The 17796-nt window shown below is 37.9% G+C and overlaps 1 protein-coding gene and 1 long non-coding RNA gene across 52 annotated transcripts in view; one reads left to right on the plus strand and one right to left on the minus strand.

Moving 5' to 3' along the window:
* The window catches only part of LOC119700588, a 28493-nt gene extending 19502 nt beyond the window's left edge, over positions 1–8991 (plus strand). For 4 of the 5 annotated variants that reach the window (XR_005256817.1, XR_005256820.1, XR_005256818.1 and 1 more), the window contains one exon: positions 1202–4655. This is a non-coding gene — a long non-coding RNA (uncharacterized LOC119700588). Of the gene's footprint in view, positions 1–1201; positions 4656–7358 lie in introns of those variants that run through there. The other variant, XR_005256819.1, reaches the window with a different exon arrangement.
* The window catches only part of TENM3 (teneurin transmembrane protein 3), a 1291416-nt gene that overhangs the window by 37467 nt on the left and 1236153 nt on the right, over positions 1–17796 (minus strand). For 45 of the 47 annotated variants that reach the window (XM_038135908.1, XM_038135903.1, XM_038135907.1 and 42 more), the window contains 6 exons: positions 17189–17308; positions 16528–16789; positions 9699–9966; positions 8998–9141; positions 5113–5362; positions 4671–4691 (listed from right to left, as the gene is read on the minus strand). In XM_038135908.1, the coding sequence (XP_037991836.1) occupies positions 4671–4691; positions 5113–5362; positions 8998–9141; positions 9699–9966; positions 16528–16789; positions 17189–17308 (1065 nt within the window). The remainder of the gene's footprint in view (positions 1–4670; positions 4692–5112; positions 5363–8997; positions 9142–9698; positions 9967–16527; positions 16790–17188; positions 17309–17796) is intronic. The other 2 variants (XM_038135930.1, XM_038135922.1) reach the window with 1 other exon arrangement.

A 17796-nucleotide genomic window follows, 5' to 3' on the forward strand; every position in this document is an offset into this window, starting at 1 on the left:
GCATGATTTAACACATTAGGAAATGTCATCTCTTCCACCAGAGACCAAGCAGAGCTTTTCCATTCTTCTTAAGTCAGAGTCATATTTCAAATAACTGTACACATTGGCAGAAAACCGCTAACTATGCCAGCACAGTCTTTATTACAGTGAAAATATATATTGCTAACCATTTTCCCAGAACCGTACATTTTGCCTCTCCACTGGTGCCACATAATTGAGAATTACTGTCTTTTCTTCCCTGCTGGTGAAGAAAACAGCCCTGGAGATTACCTTTTGTGTTGATATATTATGATGTAGAAACTTAACCCACTGCAGTTGGGATTCCTGACCTAATTTATAGCATGAAGAGCTGAAATAAGGTCATGTAAATACATGAGGTAATTTCAGATGCTCCCCTCATGGATTGAAGCAGAGTGTCAGAACAGTCACTTCTGATGTTTGCAAAAGTGCTGCTTAAACAGATCCACCAGTCTGGTGGTAGCCAAACATCTGTTCACAGAATGCTACACTTCACGTTTTGTAAATACGTAACTGTGCTAATGTAACACATTTTTATGTACTGCCACTTGGAAAATGCAACAGAGACCAACAGGAACAACTTGTGAACAAATTATGTCTTTTAGCAGGGACAGATTTTTATAGCCATCCAATTACAAAAACACAGAAAAAATGTGTTGCATAAATAGGATTTTATTTGGTTTTAAGACTTTTAACATGTTGGTTCAGAACAAATGAAACCAAGTGAAACAGACTAATGACACCAAATACACAGTGATTAGCACCTCTTTAAAAGCTCTGCTATTGCAGTGAGTGTTGTACAGCATGTCTGAAAACAATCAAATGCAGGCTTAATTTAAATTTCTGTCTGTTACAAATCTATTATTGCCAATGTGCTAAATAGTTGGAAGGTATTTTCAAAACCTTAATTTAAGCAGCGATCATTTAATATGATCACTATGTAGTGTACGAATTATTTATACCTCCATACACTGCAAATTAAATTATACCCATTTACATGATTACTTTGGTCTTTAAGAAACTTTGCAAACACTTCAAATACAAACGCATTGCAAGATGTGAAATGTGCAATTAAATTTTATTTCATTGTAATTTAAAATAAAGTTCTTTCTTACACTACTGAAATCTAAATTAAAGTACCTCTCTTCAACCCATCTAACACTGCCTCAATCATATTTTTCAGCCATTGGGATAAGAAGTCATCCAATCAAAAAGTAAGTAATTTATGCCTAACACAATTATTTATTTCCAAAAAGAAATTTTAAAGCTCTTTTCTTCATAAATATGAAGATGTACATGCTAATTAATTCCAACAAAAAAGAAATCAGGGCATGAGTTCTCACGGTAAGTACCGTATCCTCATAAAATAAAAAAAAATACACCTGATAATTTAAATGTATTTTCTTATTTTCTTAAAGAGTGGAAGTGCCTAGGATATTACTACTGGATCAACAGAAACTCTCCAACTTGCCATATGCAGATGTCTAATGGCTCCTTTCTGAGCTGATACAACAGGCTTAACCTCAGTGTTTCATTTCAGGTGAAGGTTGCACAGCCAAGGAGGCTTTAGCCAATAGCAACCCCCAATAATTGATGGGAAAAAGGCACAATTTGAGGAACTGAGTAACTGTCAAGTGAAAACTACATTTCTAGCCAGAAAACATCCATGAGCACTATGCAGACCTGAAAAATAGTACCGGGATAAGCAGCCAGCAGTTGGAAAGAAGCAGAGTTTATACAATTTCATTGTACCCTGAAATGAAATTAAGCTTCTGCCTTCTACCCATAACAACAAATGCAAAGAAATGAAATCCCCAGCCCGTGACTTATTGACTCATTCAATATTGCCTAATCACTTTCAGTAGCCTGCAAAACATGGAGTTACATACCCACACTGGCTCCTGCAAAGACAAATGTCTAAAAATTAACTTGCTCTGTCTATGCTGTATAATAGTAAGTGCTTTGAATTGAAAATGTGCACACACTTGCACAGAGCTGTAATGATCTATTTCTCTTTGCTTTTATCTTGCTTAGGCCAATCTTTTAATTCTTCAGCTGTCAGATCACCTGGACTATTCTCCATGTACAGAATTTTTGAAAACGCTCCTCCTGCTTCAGTCCCTGTCTCTCTTGCCTTCACTGTGTACCCTCTAAACCATATATCCCCTCAAAGCTGTTTTTCTGTTTTGTTAAGACTTTTTTTTTCTGGCTCTCTATAGATTTGGGATAGTGCCATAGCCTCCAAAAGACCTCCCTGTCTTCAAAGTCCTTCTAAAAATGACTTTTTCCATGAATGTCTATCAACATTAATCACCCACAGGCAGCAGTGTGTATAAAGACATCATTCCAGCTTTGAGATTGAAAGAATGTGAGGTCACTGGTACATGAGAGGAGAAATTTGATCTGCATTCTCTCTCCGTAAGACAGAGTACAGGCTTCTTGAGGTAGGAGACACATCACGCTGTGCTGAAACACCGTGTTTATAGGCCAGGAAAGGTGAATGCTTGAATAGACAAGAGATCTGAACTAGCATTTAGCCTCATTCAGTAGTTTTACTTGGGGAATGCATTTTTTAGTGCATTTTCTTCTAATGCCTAGCAATTATCTTTTGCAAAGTGGTCTGTTGAGGGCTTTTTTCCAAACTGCAGTTTAAGTAGAAATCTCCACAGCAGTCTGAAGGGCTTGCCAGTGAAACTGGACATTTTCTCCCTTCTCCTCTTACAGGCCAGACAAATGTGCTTCCCTCTGCAGCATTTCACAGGACTCTGCACGAATTCATGCAGCCAAAAGGAGGTACTTGGTCTCACAAATTTTGGTGTCCTTAGCTGGAAAGCCCATGGCAAGAGGATTTGGTGGATCCTAAAAGTTTACACATCTTCAATAAAAGGCAGCTAAATTAATAGAATAAAAAGTTGCCAGGGGATATTAGGCATAAAGATCTCACTCTTGGCTTAGGAAGTCTCTCATCAGCAAATCTCTAAGGCTGAGAGTGGACATTGGGAAAATGTTGTATGATGTGAGAGAAAACTCAGACTCATAATAAATCCTGTTGTGCTGCACAGTGGGCTCTGCACAGTGGGCTCCACACCTCCTGCCTACTGGCTCCACAACTGCTCCTGCAGAGCCAGTTCTCCACAGTCTTCTATGTCTCCTTCTGCCCCAGGAGGAACCCCCACTTCACAGCTGCTATATGGGCCCACGCTGTTACACTAATTTGTTTGGTATGACTGCAATTTTGCTACCCGGAGCTTCTGCAGGTTCAGGCATGAATAAAACAGAAAAGCTTCAGTATTCTCCCTCACCAACTTCTCTTACATGCAGGCATCCAGTTTCTGAAACACTGCAGTTGAGGCTGTGACCACAGTTCTGCCGGAGGCAGGAGAGGGTGGTGCTACTAAATCACAGCAAAAAGAACCTCAATACGCATCCACTCTTTAACCCCTTTTTGTACATTCCACAAGCCCATTTTAAGTATTATTCCACATTCTATATATTTGCCAAGACAATGTCCTATCTAGCTGCAATCACAACTTTGTGATACCGCAAGGGATATAATTCTTTAAGAGTGGTGGAACACACACAAACTAATTGTAATAGTGAAACCCTAAACCCAGCAAACAGAAGAGACTGCCTTTGAGTCATCCCTGGGAAAAAAACCACAAAACCAATTCTGATTATTAGGACTGATGCAGACACCTTATTAAGTCATGGAATTTTTTGCCTACCATATTTGAAACATGTTCTTGAAATCATAAAACCCTTCCTCATACAGAAGTATGTCCAAAGAAAAGTGAATTTAAAAACCAAGGACAACAGAGATATGACTCTGGGATTTGTTTAAAAACAAGAAAGAAAAATGATTGGCAGCAAAAAGGAGAGAAAGGTACCAGTGAGCCTGCTAAGCTGTATACTTAGCAGTTCTGCCACTTCAAATGTTTGCAGGGTTTCATGTCTAAAACAAGATTTTAGCATGACTCTGTTTTTTTCCTCCTTATCAGCACCAGCTGCTGTGGCAAAGCAATTCTAAGCATCCACCTACTCTTCTGTTCTTGCCATTATTGTAGCGATGCCAGGATGGATGAATGCTGTACTACAATCCTCTGATTACTGTTGTTTCTATTTCAATTTTGTGAGTTGGTATATTTTAAAATCTTAACTCCTGGAGTTGTGTTATTGTTATTTCAACTTCCATTATTAAAAGAAGCTCACCTTTAAAGAAACAAATCTGTTAAATGAGAGCCTGAAAAGATTCAACATCAAAAGCCTAATGAAATTAACTCCCTTGATACTTTTATATGCCATTCTCATCGTATTTGGTGTATCTGATTAATGAGTGAGTTTTGATAGGATCAGCAAAAGAGCTGCCAGCAAGGAGTGAGCAGAGATGAGGGAACAGCAAAGGAGGGCACACACAAGCATAACAAGAAGCCTGACTGTGGACAGAGAGTGATGAGAAAAGAGGAACTCATCAGAAAGGACGATACAGCCTGACAGTTGACATAACTAAAACATATGAACTCATTATTTTTGAAAAATACTCCTCTTTTCTAGTAATACATCTCAGAAATGACTTGCCCATTATAAGCATTCATTTGTTAAAAAAGAAAGAAGAACAGTTAGAAAAATATAAATCTTCTTTAAGGAATGCTTACCTATGTCTAAAATCTTTATTTCTTGGTGGGAGCAAGTAAAAAAGAACAGAAAAACATTATTAGACAAACATTCAGAAAGGATGTTAAAAGACGAGAGAGAAGAAGGCAACATTTACATCTATCATTAGTGAAGTGTTGAATGATTCTCCATTGTCCACTTATGTTGACCACATATGTTAACCCTAAAAAATAAAATCTGCTGAATTATTACTTTGAGTAGATTAAATTCTCACATTTAGATAAGCATAGTTAAAATATTATAAGAGGGTAAAATGTTTTCATTTCAGTTTTAAATACTTTTAAAATCTTTTGACTCAACTTCTGTTTTGTTCCCAAAAGCATTTGCAAACTCAAACTTACACAATGTCAGAAACTTATTCAATATTTTTATTTGCCACAGTAACTCATAACTCCAAAAGTGCAGGATGAGAAAAAGACATACCTTAGCTCCAGAACACTAGTTACATTTCCAGATGGGAATATCCGCCGAACGTAGTTGAAATCCCCCACGTACAGACTGCCATCTATCCCACAAGCTAAGGCAACTGGAGCCAGCAATTTATTACCATCAGCTTGACCATTGCAGCTTGGGCAGGAGATGCTGCGTCGTCTCCCGTTGCCCATAATGCTACTAACAACTGGGGGTTGCTGAGATATAAATTGATTTTCACCATTCCCTTTGTAGAGGATTCCTGCCGGATAATACAGAAAAAAAAACCCAAATCAAAACCCAGTAACATTCATAAAAACTCTGAATGTATACACATAAAATGGTGAAATGTATTGTAAATATTCTTTTAGCTAGTTAGTGTAAGTTCAATGAATTTTTATTGTTTCACCACCATATTTTCCTCACTACAGATAACAACTTTATTAAAACACCTATAGTTATATTTAGGTTATAAACATGGAAACATTAGATTATCTTGTCCACAAAATTTAGAAGAAACACTAAATATTGTAGCTCTTAAAACCCCAAAATGTTTTCAGTTGTTATTTTTAAATGTTAATGATTTTTATAGTTATAATTCAGAAAAAAAATTGTCATGCTGGAGGAAATGTTAAGCATATTAATGGAAGGAAGGTCTGTGTTCCTACATCTACACAGTTTTCAAATAGTCCAGAAAGGACTGAAATTCTAAAGTGCTTTATAAAAAATGAAAAAGAATATATTTGCAAATTGCATTCCTAAAGTCCTAGTATAAGTAATTATGAGTATCATGTTGAATGTAATCTGAAGTGGATTACTGTTGCAAATTGTAAATATTAATTAAAGAGCCACTTCAAAAAGTTGTCGATTGCCTCAATTCTATATTGTAAAAGATTCTTTACTCGGCTCACAACAAAAGTGTTCCTCTGGCAACAAAGTCTGCCTCAATACCATATCTGCAGTTATAGGCAGTTATTAAAAATGTCAAAACAACAAAAAAAATGTGGTGCCAAGCCAACCTGCCTCTAAAACTTAATTCTGCTTTGAGGCATGAAAGAAACAATAATTTTGTGAAGACAAAGCAATATGCCAGCAGTATTTTTCTTTCTTAGAGCCTACGTAGGAAATCTGAGAGGAAAAATGGATGCTTTATGTTAAATCTTCAGTCTTGTGGGGGTAAAAAAATGTATGTTAAAGTGTTGCCAGGACCCTCATTGTTCAATCTCATGATGAATCCATTAAGGTGTCCTCTACAAATGGTCAGTTATTATGGTTCTACTCATAAGTCACCATATGTCTTTCCGTGGTATAATCCATGTAAACCACACGTCACTTTGTACTGTACAGAGATCTGGGTTTTATTGATTGCATGTCTAGAGTTTCACGCAATTTGGAGCTGAGGGACACAGTAATCTTTTAAGAAGTTTAGAAGAAATTTAAGGTGTATTTCTCTTTCCTTCCTCACTCCCAAAGTGCACAATTTGTACTGAAAGGTAGGGGGAAAAAACACCTTGCTTTCCTCTTTAAATGTTTTAGGTGTCTCCACTGCTTTTAATGTTACAAAATGCAAGATATTATAAATGTAAAACCAATATGATAAAATTGGAAACATGATAAAATTGGAAAAAATGAAAATGGTTTATGGAAACCTAATGGCAAGTAATCTAAATAAGTAATCTAAATCAAAAGAGGAAGAATGTATTTTTCATGAATAGTTAAAGCCAGAATGCATTAACAGTATACGAAATCCCCTCTCCTATGATTACATCATTTATGACAATCATGGCGCTATAATTTTGCCTGAAATAGCTGAGTTCTACAATTTTCATCAGAGGAATTCTAGAAGTCAGCACAGTGCACCATTGCACCTGATTTATTCTGTCATTACCTTGAAAAATTGGTCCTTCACATTTCTCCTCTATTATCACAGAGTAAAAGATGTACATTAGACTATTTACTGCAGTAGTTTGGATTTCCATGCAAACACTGTCTGCACTCTCTGCTGAATAGATTTATGCATCTCATCCACCTTGTCATTACAACTCTCCACTTGGTTTATTCAATTAGACACATGACACTTTGAAAAGTCATTACTTGTCAAATGTACTCTTCGACATAATTTAAAGCTATCTTCAATTTACCCAGTGAACAGAATCAATCTTACATATATATTTATAATTATAGCTCTTTACATTTTTAGACGGATTACTACAGAATAATTTGCACAGTTGTTTCTTTTTTTTTTAATTTTAAATTAGGAACAATAACACCTTTTCCCTTGATTTGGTTACCTTGTTTGCTTACCAGTCAGAAGCAATGCTTTAGGTTTTGACTACTGTGTTACACATAATAAGCTTGTGTACTATGGGGAGACCTTCACGGGACATCAAGTACTGCAGAAGTGACAATCTTCCTGATAATTACTCTGGGCTCCTCTCTTACATGAAAACCAAGTGCTACGAACTACTACTACTTTAAGCTATGTGACTGTTTACTTCACCTTTCCTACATGCTTCCAGCCAAGTTTTTCCAAATTTCTTCCTGTTCAGTGTTGAGCTGAGGTTTCCTTAGCATGGCACCCTGCAAACAGTTGCTTGAGCATCGTGCTTGACAAATATACTTTGATGCCAAAGTTACTGTGCAACAGCAAATTGCAGCTGGGGAGAGGAGTGAGAATATGAGCAAACAACAGCTCTGCAGATAGCAAGGTCTGCAGAAGGAGAGGGAGGAGGTGCTGCAGAGGTACCAGAGCTGAGATTCCCCTGCAGCCCATTGGAGAAGATCACAGTGAGGCAGCTGTACCCCGGCAGAACATGGATGCCCATGGTGGAGCACATATCCACCTGGAGGGCCCATACCAGAGCACGGGGATGCTCAAAGGAGGCTGTAAGCCTGTGGAAAGCTCATGCTGGAGCAGGCTCTTGGCAGGGCCTCTGGACACATGGAGAGAGGAGCCTGTGCTGGAGCCATCTGTTCCTGAAATACTGCACCCCACGGAGCAGACCCAGACTGGAGCGATTGTGAAGAACTGCAGCCCGTGGGAAGGACTCACACTGGAGAAGTTCATGGAGACTGTCTGTGTGGGAGGGAGCCCATGCTGGAGCAGGCAAGAGTGTGAGCAGACCTTCTCCTGAGGAGGAAGGAGCCACAGAGACAGGCTGTGGTGAACTGATCACAGCCCCATTCCCTGTGTCAGTGTACCACAGGCAGGGAGAAGGTGGAGAGTTCAGGATTAAAGTTAGGTCTGGAAGGAAGGGAGGATTGGGCAAGTTGTTTTTAAGATTGGTTTTCTTTGTCACTACACTACTGTGATTTGACTGGTAATAAATTATAATAATTTTCCCAAATCAATTCTGTTTTGCCCATGACAGTGACTGCTGAGAGATCTGTCCCTGTCCTTATCTCAACCCATGAGCTTTCCATTCTGTTTTCTCTCCCCTGTGCAGCTGGGGAGTGACTGGGTGGCTTTGGTGTCCAGCCAGAGTCAACTCACCACAGCATATCCAACACAGACTGATGAATTTATTCATGCATATGTATTTTTAGGATGCAGAAGCATGACATTCAATGTTAATCATAGAAACAAAGAATATCCTGAGGTGGAAGGGACCCACAGGATTATTGAGTCCAACTCCTGGCCCTGCCCAGGATAAACCCCAAGAATCACACTGTGTGCCTGAGAATATTGTCCTAACACTTTCTGCCAACTCTGACTGGCTTGGTGATGTGACCACTTCCCTGGGGAGCGAGGAAGTACAAAGCATTTACCATTTGCAAAATATTCTATAATTTCATTTTTAAAAAATAATAGAGCGAATAGCAAAAAGTTTGAACGAGAGACTTGAAGTGCAGGACAGTAGAGCAGTAAAACCAGCAAGAAGAAAACTAACTCCTTACCATTCTGAACGTCCAATACGTGATGCTTATCCAACGTCCAACCACCCATGTTGGAGGCATCCAGCTCATAACCCTGCAAAATGGCAGTGCGCTTTTCCCAGAGAGTCAGATCCAAGCAAGACTCATACTCGTAACCTACAGACACTGAAATAACAGCACACGCCCTCATTAGGTACAGGATCTCATTCTGAAGAAGAGTTTAAAGAATGGCATTTCCTTAAACTGCACATTCTTTTGCTCTCCTAGGACACATGAAAATTCCTATGGCTTCTTAGACATGTTGAAGATACTAAACAGAGTCTTAGGTTATTAAAATATTTTAGTTATTAAGAGTAAGTGAATTAAGATAGGTACAGAGGAAATCCATTTTGTGATGTAAGTCATACTGCTATTGTGCTTTACTTAAATTACACACAGTGTGCAGGCTAAACACCATTATTACTAGGTTGAGAGCTACTTCACGGGAAGGAAAAAAGTTAAAAATGTCACTTTTCGTGTGAATGAAAAATGGTTTCTTTTTCCTTCTGAATAAATTTTTTCTCATAATTTAAAGCTTAGATTAGTATTTTTCAATATGTTTTAATGTCCACTGATGGAATTTTATTCTGCAAAACATCTTCTTAATGGATACAAGCATTTGAGGTGTGCTTCCCTATGTTTAAGACAACACTAGAAGTACAAAAATCCTCTGTAACACATACCGACAGCTTCAGATAATCCATAGACTCTCTGATTGTATGCATCAGTTTTATCCCATATGAAGGTGTATGCTAGATTTGGGGATGCAGGGAACCATTTCTGGAAAAGTCTTCCCACCACTGCCACCATAAGGTGAACCTTCATTAAATTAAATGGTATAACAGATTGGGTCATAGTAATCTTCAGTACAGATTTATATCCTGCAGCCCTGGAGCTCAAGTATGATAACTTCAAATCAGTCCCTGGTATTGTTGTTTCTTCATGAAGTACCTACGCATTGTTAAGAGAAAAATAAAAAATACAGTATTTAAATTATTTGGAAATTAAACAAAACAATGCAGTTATCATAAAAGGCTGCCTAACATAGTACATGACAATCCATTAGGAAATATCACCTGTATTTGGCCTTCATGGTTAAAATACCCATAAATAAATAACAATGTTTCACACTTTTTAAAAAAAGTCAAGTCTAAATTCTTCATTATACTGAAGCTGCTTCGTTGGTACTTTCTGCTCAAGCGTTTCAAAATTATCTCCTTTTTTTTTTTAATGAGGGACAAAGGAGGCGTGAGAAAACATTCCCAACTGATTTTTCCTGAAGAGGCAAAAAAGCATCTTTCAACTAAGTGAAAATTGCCCCTTATTGTGCTGCCATCCATGTCCCAACTAATAAAGGCACGTCTAATATAGGCAGTAGAGCCTCTAAGGAGAGCAAAGCTTGAGATTGGGGTTGGGATGCCTAATTTCTCCTGTAGGAACAGGAAGAGCTCCCAGGTATTTTATTATTTGCATTACCAGTGGATTGTAAATACTTTAAACTAGACCATTCTTCCATTTATTTTGAAGACAGATAAGCAGGATGCCTCAGGGGAAGTTTTTCCATATTTTCTGATCAATATTCACTACTCAGATATCAGCTTATCACTTTCACATTTCTGAGAGGTGGAATGAGTCAATTTTTATTTTTAAAAGGTTCCTCCCCTCCTCTACCTTGTCATTGCCTCTGAGCCAAGAAGCTTTTGTGGGTGATGGATGGATGTGAAATGTTTCTGTGTAATGTGGATAAAAGCAGCCTATATTGTTCTATGCCTCAGTCAGAACATAAACACTGCAGCCAGCACTTGGAGTGAACAGCTACCAGGTATCCTGGTTTATTGAAACAAACAAAAGAAGAAGAAAAATGTATCTGGACACACTTGTAAAGGTAATGTTTCTTTGCTGAAGAGTTCAAAGGATGCTGAAGCACAAGCTCAGGACCTCAGTGGTGTTACAGGAACACTCTTGGGAAGTAAATTAAGAAAGGTTTATTTTACTTTTCTGTCTCCTGGTCGTGAAGTCTGAAGACCAAACACAGTTTAGTATTAGTGAAAAGCAGACTTCAGGAAGAGCACTGTCACAAATACTAGGCTAAGACTTCAGTGAGATCAAAACCTGGCTACTACACAAGTGCTGCTAGCTCTCTATGCCACAGAAATCCTTGGACTGCCTCTAAAAAAAATTGACTCTTTTGAATAGGATGAAGTAATGATGTTCAAGGAGGGCAACACATGCTACAGCATCCTCTACATTAGCATTTTTGTTGGATCTACAGAAAGGTTTATACAGTATTAATTGTATCTACTTCCTTCCCAGCAACAGTAACAAAATTTCAGAAATATTATTTTGACTCATTGTCTGGCATTGTAATTATTTACATCTGATACATGTAGAAATAAAACTGTTTTTCAGTAAGACTATAACAGAGATATAGGAAATAAAGTATGAATTGGAAGACACAAGACAAATGAATTATGATTTTTAAATTCTTAATTCTTACTCTTTGAATATTTCTTGTTCCCCACCAAGAACCTGGCTGAAAAGAAATGACAAGTAGTCACCTTGAAGGAGGTGAGTGTGGCCTCATTTCTCTTTGAAAATCTAGTCTGTTTTCCCTCAGCTCAACATACAGACTGTCTAATCCAGAGAACAGGCAAATCTTTTCTACATGAACAAAACCACCTCTCTCTAGAGAGGTAAGTGATTGTGAGCACATTGCTTTCTGAGACTTTGAAGGAAAAGCACAAGCCACCCAGGAACAAAAGACAAATTCCTCCTCAAGACACCAGCAGGACTTTCATATACTGCACATTAAAGCTAGTCTAACAGATGGAGGTCTCTGTAAGCAAGAGGAGAAAAAGAAATAATATGCTTGTAATAAGACACAATTTAATGGACTTCAGTGGTCTCCTGTTACGACCGTTGCTTCTTTTACAACTGCAACTGTGGAAGAGCAGTGTTAAACACATAGGTGGTCTTCCAGTACTCTTGGCTGAGATAACAGGCAATAAAGGGGACACCTTGAAGTTTCAATTTTCAAGAAATTCCACTGTGTATTTGGATTACTATCAAATTAGAAACTAGGACACTCATGCAGTTCTCAGCGAGGCTTAAAACCTAAACCCCTATTATTAGTTTCTGCAGAAGCCTCAAATGCCTGCTGGAAATCTGACTTATAACTTCCTTTTTTTCCATAAAATATCCCCTGTAGTAACTTATTTTCTAGAGAACTTTAGAAATGTACAGGTAAGGTTATGCAACTCAATCTATCTCCCAGAATCAGGCATTACAAAGAGAATTAAACAGCTTCATGTTCATCCAAAAAGGTAAATCATCAGGCACAGCGGAGAGCTCCTATGGGAGCCATGACAACACATCAATTGTAAAGCAATTGAGAAAGTCACCGGGAATAAAAGTCCCATCAGGAATCACCAACACAACGAAGCTGTCTGTGCTTCACCTTCTCCAGACTGAGTATCAAACTACCTTCAGAAAGGCTGATACCCTAAGGGGACTGAGTTATTGCCCAGCCACCAAATTCCAATGGCTGACATTTTACATAAGGATGATCAAGCTTCTCCTAAGGACAGCTGTGAAATATTTGACTTAGGGGACTGAGATAAGGGGCACCTCAATTTTCACAGGGTTTGTTGTCGTGAGAGTTCGAGCTGGTGTCCGAGTCACATAAATTGTGCAAGGCTTCTCATCTCTCATGGCCAGCAGGATTAAAGCTGTCCAGGCTCTAGAATGCTTTCCTGCTCCAGAATATGATATGATTCAGATGACATGCTCTGATGGCATTCTGAACACTGAATAAGTAATTCAGTTAGGGAGAGAAATGCCTGCTGTGTTGCTCTGATTTTTTTTTTTTTTTTTTGGCAAATTGAACAAATTCAATAGAGGACTTGAGGATAAATTTCACAAATGAGTGCAAACTTTAGTCCTAGTGTCAGAAAAAGGTTGTTTGCTGAGAAATAACAGCTGAGCTGCTGCATTAAAATGTAACATGATCTAAGTTTGAGAGGGGTAAAGATGGCATTTTTAGATACTAGCAACTGCTGCTATTACATAAAGGCTGAGATTAAGGAGTACCAAAATTACACTTTAAGTAGAAGCTGAAACTGCTCATTTCAAGACAGAAAAAATGTTTTCCTTAAAAAAAAAAGCCTTCCCCTACAATTGAGGCTCTTAAATTACCATTTAAATCAAGGAGAAATAAAAAGGGTAAAAATACTTGGTTTTTCTAGACTTAAAACATGGTTTAGGTACCACAGAGAAGAGGGGTAGGAAAAAGCCAGATACATATAGAAATATAAAAGTGTTTCTATAACAGAATAAAGAAAAAGGCATGTACAAAGTCTCAAATAGAAAGCAAAAGAGAAGAAAACCATGAAACGTGCTGGAAAAGAAGGAGATATATAAATAGAGGTATTCGGTTCTACAAATAATGTCCATTTCTTCTCAGTATGAACTTGAAATTCTCAAGATTTTAGGTAAGTGAAACTAGGGTGCAGAATCCATAGAATACTAAGATTTTTAGATATCCTATTATGTTGTTAGTTTAAATGTTAATATAGGTTAATTTCTTTGCTGAAAATCTAGCCACCCTGAAACTACCAATAATTATTAAGTCATTGAGGCTCATATTTTATCCTGAATTCCTCTGGGTAAATCAATTTTGCCAACTTCTGCCGCATTACTGCCAGTAGTGAGAGAGAGTCTGAGGAGAAGAACCTTGAATATATAATTTGAAGTAAAACATCCAGTTTCCATACTCTCATACACTTGAAGTGATGGAAACAAGAGGCTCAGGACCTGCAAAAGGCATCTTGCAAGAAAATGGAATAGTGGAGAGGGAAACCCTCAAATACTCAGTTTCAGAAGTGCTCACTCTGACTCACATGGGCTTCTGCCAGACCACATGGCAGTATATGGAAAACAGACATTGTAGGAAATTATTAGGAAAAAGAGAGTAACAATATTACCTAATACATAAAAGCAGCTCTAGCTCAACCTGAACTCCCTCATCTGCATGCAGTTTAGTGCCTCATTCCACACCGATTAATCTCAGCTACTTAAGTCTAGGCAAAGCATGGTAACTTGCAATTAATAGTAGATAAAATCATGCCTGAGCAGTCCAAATTTAGTTACATGTTATTATCAACCCTCTTGAGTAATGATCTGTTGGGTCTGTGATCACCTCTTTACCCACTGTGTTTGTTCTTTCCCCTTGCTTGCCCTTTTATTTTTTTTTTTTTTCAGTTTTCTTTCATACTGCTCTTTTGGCAGACTTTAATTCCCCCTCTGATCAATTTGGGATTCATAAGCCACTAAGTACACTCTTGGAAACATTATCTCCAAGGGATGATGAAGCACTTCAAGGGATGATGATTACAGCAGCTCATCATTTTCTCCTGCAGTACGTGATGGTGAGTGCTGTCACAGCACCCGAACAGGGTGGCTAAATACTGACTGCAAGAACACGGGGAACAACTTATTTCTCGGTGCTTTCCTCCAGGCTCACAGACTTTAAACTGGCATTGCCCTTTTTAATATGAAACGATCAGCAGCAGTTCCTCTGGAGCTGAACACACAGTTTTGAATAGTATCTGGTTCTGCCCATCTTTTAGGAGAGGAGTGATTTTTTTTGGGTGACAGATTGTTGAGCATTATGCATTTCTAAGGGGAACCTGACCCGAAGGGGTACGTGCCAGTCACAGCTGTGCAGCTCCCACTTGCTGAAGGAGAAAATTATGTGTGGGAAAGTTATGTGTGGGATAAGCAAAGAATATAGAAGAAAGCACTGCTTAGTGTTTTCTTACATAGTATTGAATTGGATTTTTGCATACATAACAAGAGCATTTCCTCTCATCATAAATCACCCAGCACCAACTGCCTAGGATCTACTGAGAGGATCTTTCCTTCCAGCTGTTTCCTTGGGAGACAACTTGACCCAACAGTCCTGCCTATCAGACCTCCCACCTCACAAATTTTGAACCCGGTAGACAATTTCAACCACAATTTAAGTAACAGTAGAAATCGCTAAAGATAATTCAGTTCCTTTATGTTTGTAAAAATAAAGGGCTCCAGTAGGGCAGAAGCAGTCAATTTGGGACTCCTGTGAGAAAGAAGAAAAGGCTGAATGCAGCCTGTGGGGAAGGACTGGATGTGACAGACAGATGGAATTACAGCAGTGGGTGGGAATTAGTAGGAACCCAGACCTCATTAGTCCACTGCTCATGAAGTAACTTGTTTACCTAGACACTACAAGGGGTTTTTTTAAATTTGTATTTTCTGACATTCTTCTATCACAACTTTTTTCTTGATTTATATCTAGCTAAGCCATTTTCCATAATTTCAGGAACTGAATCTATCATCTGTTGCCAAAACAAGTAAATCAAAACAAGTAAATCAGAGCTGTTTTTCAGTGGACTCTGTTTTGAAAATACTTTCTTTTAATTGACTTGTAGCTATCAAAGGCACAGAAATGACAGTGAGGATAAAAGCAACAATTTCCTAGCACAGTCTAGATTTGTATGAGTGTTTAGTTGTAATTTTCTTACATCTTTCCTTTAAACTTGCTCCTACCATGAATTGCTTAATGATTTAGCTCTTTTCTTAAGAGCTCTGCATGAAAACATTTGAATACATTTTCTGTGTTTCTCTTGAAGAGGCAAGGACATTTCTTAGTTAATGTGAAAAAGAGTGCTCTATGTAATTATGACATTGTGGAAGTAGGGAAAAAGAGAAAGAGAGGGAAAGAGGGAGGCAGAAGGAGGACTGTTTCACTAGGAAAAGTTTGAAAATCAACATTAAGACATGTATTATTTCTTAAAATGCAACTGAAATGCTTTAAGAGCCAACAGACTATTCATTGTATAGTGATTATTATTTGAGATAGAGGAATCTAATATACCAATCTTGAAAAAATTTTAAAAACCTCCCATTTAATCTGTAGTTTTTTCCATTTAAATCAAGGTTTGGATGTCAAGTCTTACTTTCAGTATTAAAAGTTCTGAAGATGGTGATTAGACCACAAGCTCACTGGCTTGTCCTCAGTATTGCAGAGTTCTTTTACTTTATAAAAATCCATGTGTCATGCTATTTATTAGGACCAAACAGATAATTCAAACTGTGTGTGTCTTTAGGACACAGCGGAAAAACACCTGTTGTTTTCAGTCTCTGAGGTGACTTTAACTAGAGGGCAATCCTAAAAGGCCAATGTACCATACTGTACCCTTCTTATGGGCCAGTGCTTTAATGCTAAACACATTCTGTAAATTAAGTGATGCAAACAAATGTACTGATGCGCACAGCTTTCTTACTTTCTATTTCCAGATGCAATCTTAAAAATCATCCCACAGAATAAATAAATTGGTCTGAAAATAATCACATGTTGCAAATTCCTAGCACTTACTCAGAATTACTTATTTTTGAACAGCAGTGCATGGTTTTCATTCTGGTTGCTGAACACTAGCCTGGCATAAAATTATGTTTATTTGAAGCACACCTTACCTGTGTCTCTGGGATGATGGGACTATCTTCAGGAGAAATTCTAAAGAAAGTGGATAAAGGCGATGACACGATAACAGGGTTTGGCCTTACAAATCCACTTAGATCACAACTGGGAATGTCATTCTCTTCCTTCTTCATGACAAGGGTGTCCATGACATAAAAGACATTCCAGGGAATCCAAACTGTGTGATACTGTGTCAGGAACGGTGATCGCTCAAACACCAGTGTCAGAGAGGCACCACCATTGGCTACCAAGTCAAACCTAGGGAAAAACCCCAAGAGGGCTAGCTAGTCAGCAAATTCCCAAAGCCATCCACAGCCTCTATTTTACTGATTGATTCTTCATTCCATTGTACTGCTCTGAATGCAGAATGGCTCTACTGGGAACAATGGAGAAATCAATTAAATTACATTACATTATACTGCACAGAGAGAACAGAGAATTTGGGATGCTGCGTTTAAATTAAGCAAGTCCTTCTACTTCTGAAGTATATAATAATCAGCATGTTTTACATTTTAAGAATGTGCAAAGTACAACTTCAGTCAATCAGTTTCCTAATGTCTTTTTTCCCCATTATTTTATTATCTCAGTTTTACAAGCAGCTCTTCAGTAACACCTTTGCTGTCTTTATGACTTATAAGCGCTTCAAAAGGAACTTACATTCCATCCTGGCGAGTGATTGTATAACCATAGTCTGGATAGTGTAGGAAGGAAACATTGACTCCAATGAGTGGTGTTCCATCAGCAGTTAATACTTGGCCTCTTATGACAGATGCAAGACTATGAAAAAGATGCAGGATCAAATTACAAGTTTGGGGGATTTTGTTCTTTTTGCATGAATAAAAGCTAGTGAGTGATCACACACACACATCCACCCTCACCCACCCACCCCTCTCCACATGCTATCAACTATCATTTAGAAAACATTCCCCAGATTCTAACCCTTTTACAAGTTCACGTAATTTACACTATATAAACAAATGCCTTAGAATCTGCAGATACTAATTTTGTTTCAGTATTGTTGATTTTACTTTGGTTTATTTTGTCTGCACTATGTTACTAAGAGCAGAAATTAACTGAAGAATTTTAAGAACTTATAAACTCTATACATTCCTACTATAAGTCATATTTCTGGCAGACTCTTAAAGAAAAATGTACTTTTCAATTAGTATCAAAGCAATCTATAAAACTGCAGGGACTATGAAGCACAAAACTTAAAAGAGCAATAAGGAACATTGATGCAACAACTTTTAATCAACTGCTGTGCC

This window comes from Motacilla alba, chromosome 4, assembly GCF_015832195.1.
Source record: "Motacilla alba alba isolate MOTALB_02 chromosome 4, Motacilla_alba_V1.0_pri, whole genome shotgun sequence".
NCBI classification, from domain to species: domain Eukaryota; kingdom Metazoa; phylum Chordata; class Aves; order Passeriformes; family Motacillidae; genus Motacilla; species Motacilla alba.